Below are 4410 nucleotides of genomic sequence, written 5' to 3' on the forward strand. Positions count from 1 at the left end.
ACGATTTTCACCTGCTTCATTTACCGAATTAATCTTGCCCGACGTAATTGATACCAGGGCCCGGGTAAGCCGGCAATTAAATTATTGTTTGCTTGCCGAACGTGTCCGTTCACTAAGCTTAGGAAATTTCAAATCATGTTTTTTGGTTTGTAAATGCTCCTTTAGCCACTACATTGTTGCCCACGCGGTATTAATACAGTTTGGCGTTTTATGCGATGCGCAAGGTGAAATTATCTTGTAAAATGTAAACTCACTTATCTGCTGACAATTTCATTTCTGCTTCAGTTTTATTGCTCCTGACGGTGACGATAGCTATGACGGGGGACGAAAAAAGGTAAAACCCATGCCGGGTGGACCGGAAAAAGGGGTTAAAAAACGAGAAACAGGAGAGAATGGCAAGATGTGCAAACAACAAACATAAAACAAAAAATAAAGACACCATAGCATTGCTACGTTCCGACAGGGCGTAAGGGCGGCTGGAGTCTTTCGGCCACCGAACCTCAGGAGTTGTTAATGCAATGAAATTAAATTTAAATTTACAGATTGATATGATCAAATAATAACGAAAAGCAACCGGCTCGGCCAATTTTCGTCGACACGCGTGCGAGGGAAACACACACAAACGTACAATACACGCGGTCAAAGACGTATCAGATCGCACTAGTTCAACCTTTTCGGGTGATTACCTTTCGCTGAGGGTTAAGATATTCGAGGATTAACGGTTCTTGTTTGAAGAAAAAAAAATCCTTGTACACCTTGCCCACAGGACATTTGCAGTTGATCTTGCCGTGCGGCGGAAGATTGATTTATGGACGATCCAGTTCAAGATCATCGCCGTAATCCGTAATCGTCCTTAATTTTACACTCTCCGCTCCGTGACACCCGGAGCCACGGAGCCAGCGCTAGAGTGTGAAGATGGGTAGACACTTTTCACATTTCATTTTGACTACAAGCTTCAACTGGGAGGACGATGCGCACCTTTTGTGGAGCAAAGCCGAGCCACTTTTCGGTCGTAAAGTTTAACGGTCCGTCATCATTCGTCGTCTGTTTTACGTGGGATTGGAGAGTGGGACAGGAACAAGGGTTGCTTTTCGCGCGTTTCAGCAAGGAGTTACTGTTGTTATTCGGCAGGATTTACTTTGGTTTCCGACAAAAATTAAAAAAAACAGGTGGCGACCGTTGGGATGTCGTTAGCTTCGGAGAGCCACTTCAGTCAGTTTGCTCTGTCCCTCGTGCTCAGCGCTTGCGTCCGTAAACAAAGCTGCACCAAGGAAAATGATAATAATTAGTCACCTGTTCGAAGTTCGCTCGATTTCGCGTACGGCGAGTACGGCCCTTTTTTTGCTAACTGTGCCCGCCGTTAATGAACTCCGCTTTACGCCAATGGGAGTTGTACATTGCTATGTAATAAGCATAAGATTTGTTTGGTCTTTTGAGTTGAAAGTTTACTTAGCTAACGAGCTGATGAGTGCAGAAGACTTTTTCTTTGAGTGAAGTTGAATAATGTGGAAGGGTATGATTTGAAAAGCGAACAATCTGATGAAAGTATCATTTTCTTATGTGTGTTTGTGTTTCTAATTGAACAAATGTGAGTTTTTGTTTCGAGGTCATTTGTTTTTTTACAGCTATTTTTTAGGCTCCTTAGTACTGTATAAGTTGTGTGCTCAATATGTGCCATGAATTGAATAACAACTAGGTTGAAATCAGGTAGGTACTGGTAGAACTGTAGTTCTGCCTAAAATTGAATTCTAGTTCCAAGGTTCCAATACTTTCCAGCTCTTAAACTATAAGAGTATTTGTAAAAGCCTGGATTTAGAAACATGTTTCATTGAAGCTATTATTTATTGCTCAATGCTTTACAAACAAAATTTCAAAGGTTTTACATTCTAATAAATCGTTTCAACTCCTCAGAATATAATATGAATATTTTTGGAACCTGTTCAATAGACGATTAAAAAATGTTGCTCACCGGTACAATACCAAATGGATGAATATTACATTGTCTATGCTACATGGTTTGCTCATTACACGTGGCATACAAAATAATACATCCGTTTTATTCATAACTTCATGACCTCTCGTAACATTTGATTGCACAATGCTGCAAACGGATTCAGCTCAATCAACTGCGTGCGGGCAAATTTGCTTCCCAGCTTGGCGGCCTGCTCGAAATCCTGCCGTGCCCCATCGATGTCGTTGCTTTTTCGCTTCAGAATACCACGCTGACAAAGAGCACGACATCCTGTCCTTCCGGAGCTATTTGACAACTTCAGCGCTTCTTCTATGTCTTGCAAAGCTTCTACAAATAAACAACCGGAATAGTGATGTATGTAGTGCCATGCTTAGCTCATATGTTAGATTTTCAATTACAAGACCCTCAACATGATAGAATTAGATAAAGAATATTTAAATCAAATTAACTTCTAATTTAACATAACTATTTCGAATTGAAAATAAACTGCACAGTGCGGCATCTAGCGTTTGAAAGAAAAGCTTACCAAATGAGCTTACAAAGCTCTACAAATTTAACCAAAGCTCGGGAGAGGCATTGCATTATATTGCTCGTTAGTGGGCGCTGTAGTGCAACGCTGCCTTACCTGACTCCTTTCCAAGCAAACAGTAAACCTGTGCACGATTATTCCAGGGTGCAGGACGTTCCGGTGCGGTTTCTATAGATTTGCCGAGTAGCTCCAAAGCCTCTGTTAATTTACCATCACCAGCCAATGCAATTGCTTCAATTTCAAGCCGTTGAGATTCCTTCAAACGAGGGTCAGTTTCTCCTTCAGCATCTGCAACGAGACTTGTTAAAAATCTGTGGATTAACTTCAACTCATTCCTACCTTGTGGATCGACAAGGTGTGCTTCCTCTTCTTGAAGCAGGTATTCTTCACCACCAATTTGCGATGGATTCAAAATCGATTCCAACACTTGCCGATCGTGCTCCGAAAGACAGTCCTTCGTTAGTGAACCCATCACAAAAATACACTCTGTTCACGGTCGTCGTTCTCACTAGACTGTGGTCGATAAAATGTGCGGTTCGAACAGACACCGTCGATCAGTAACGATGACGATGGTCGCCAGCCGGTTCCTGTTTACTTTTGAAACCGGAATGTGATTAGATGCAAGAACGATTGAAAAAAAAAACTGGTTTCACATACCATGTTGCGTGCTTGGTTGACAACATGAAAAGCTCCATAGCGCGGGGGATGCAAATCGAGCAGATACCTGTTGTACAGTGTTGTACGAGCTGATGGTGCTTTTGATGTATCAATTTGAGTAAACTTTAATACAAATTACGTTAAAATCCCAAATGAAGCCCCCCAGCCGAAATCACTGTAGTGGCTACACCATTTGTGAGCGGATGTACCTAAAACGGTATGCAATGGGTGAAACAAATTACGTTGTGTGAACTGTTTGAAGTGAATGTCTCGTTAAATTAAAGATTATGGTTATACTAGACAGGATGTACTAGATGAAGTCCCACATGCATTATTTGCATGAGTCTATGAAAATTCGGCTACGCAATCAACATAGGGGTGCGGTATGAGGGGGATCAACATAGGGGTGCGGTAACATTGGCCCATGGGCCCCCCTTATTAGGTAGGCCTCGCTGCGGGCGCGCCGCCGTTTCAAACTCATTTTTTCACTCCAACTTAGTAGTCATTTGGGATTTGACCCATATTTGAAAGACTAAATTAACTTGAAAGACACTGTAAATAGAGAATCACGAATATTGCATACAGCACAGGCGTTTGTGGTGACTTAAAACTCACTGTATTCGGTATAAAACTCAGCACTTGTTATCGAGATGAGTTTATTTTTGCTAGCTTTTCAAGTAAACCATAGTAAAATCGAATCTAAATCTGATTCTACCATTTTAGCAATTGTTTTAGCTCGTGTTAGAACGAGTTGAGAGCTTTATGTTTTACCACGATTTTGAATGCTCATTTTATTCCTTAAGGAAATTTATTCTAGTTAGCATAAACTATTATTATCTTATTCTTTATGAATTAAGTTTTTATATAATGTAATTTAATCAGATCATACTCCAAATGTCTAATCAGGTTCGGTCTCTGCTCGGAAAACATTTTTTTTAGATCTGTGTAGAATCATCAATGTTATGGAAAAGAAACAGTGGGTCCAATAACCAACTAATCAGTATGTTTTTCAAACATTGACGGTAATGAAAATATAAATTGATACAAAACCGTAATGTGCTGTTATGCAAAGCCTAGACCATTCAAGGAAATGTTAAGATTTCCAGAGACATACATGTTGTTGACTTTCACAAGAGCCTATGTTGTCTGCGACTGTTTAGTATTTTCGTACCGTTTTAAATACATATTGTTTTTGAAGTGAATTAGAAATGCCGTTATCACATATAAGTAACACTTGTTCGTTTCTACGTCA

The 4410-nt window shown here is 40.3% G+C and overlaps 1 protein-coding gene across 1 annotated transcript; it reads right to left on the reverse strand.

Moving 5' to 3' along the window:
- Positions 1-2060: 2060 nt before the first annotated feature.
- On the reverse strand, positions 2061-2973 carry LOC131288573 (tetratricopeptide repeat protein 36 homolog). The gene is made up of 3 exons (XM_058317716.1): positions 2841-2973; positions 2598-2789; positions 2061-2299 (listed from the first exon to the last, which is right to left on the reverse strand). Exons 1-3 carry the CDS (start codon positions 2971-2973, stop codon positions 2061-2063), a joined length of 564 nt encoding a protein of 187 aa, XP_058173699.1.
- Between the last annotated feature and the right edge of the window lie 1437 nt (positions 2974-4410).

This window comes from Anopheles ziemanni, chromosome 3 (assembly GCF_943734765.1).
Source record: "Anopheles ziemanni chromosome 3, idAnoZiCoDA_A2_x.2, whole genome shotgun sequence".
In the NCBI taxonomy this organism is placed as follows: Eukaryota; Metazoa; Arthropoda; class Insecta; order Diptera; family Culicidae; genus Anopheles; species Anopheles ziemanni.

What these genes read in the sequence shown, in the direction of transcription:
- LOC131288573 (XM_058317716.1), bottom strand. Translation starts at nt 2,973, where the DNA reads ATGGGTTCACTAACGAAGGACTGTCTTTCGGAGCACGATCGGCAAGTG. An exon ending in ACACCTTGTCGATCCACAAG is followed by an intron (nt 2,790 to 2,840) that starts GTAGGAATGAGT and finishes GTCTCGTTGCAG; the next exon opens with ATGCTGAAGGAGAAACTGAC. An exon ending in TTTGCTTGGAAAGGAGTCAG is followed by an intron (nt 2,300 to 2,597) that starts GTAAGGCAGCGT and finishes GTTTATTTGTAG; the next exon opens with AAGCTTTGCAAGACATAGAA.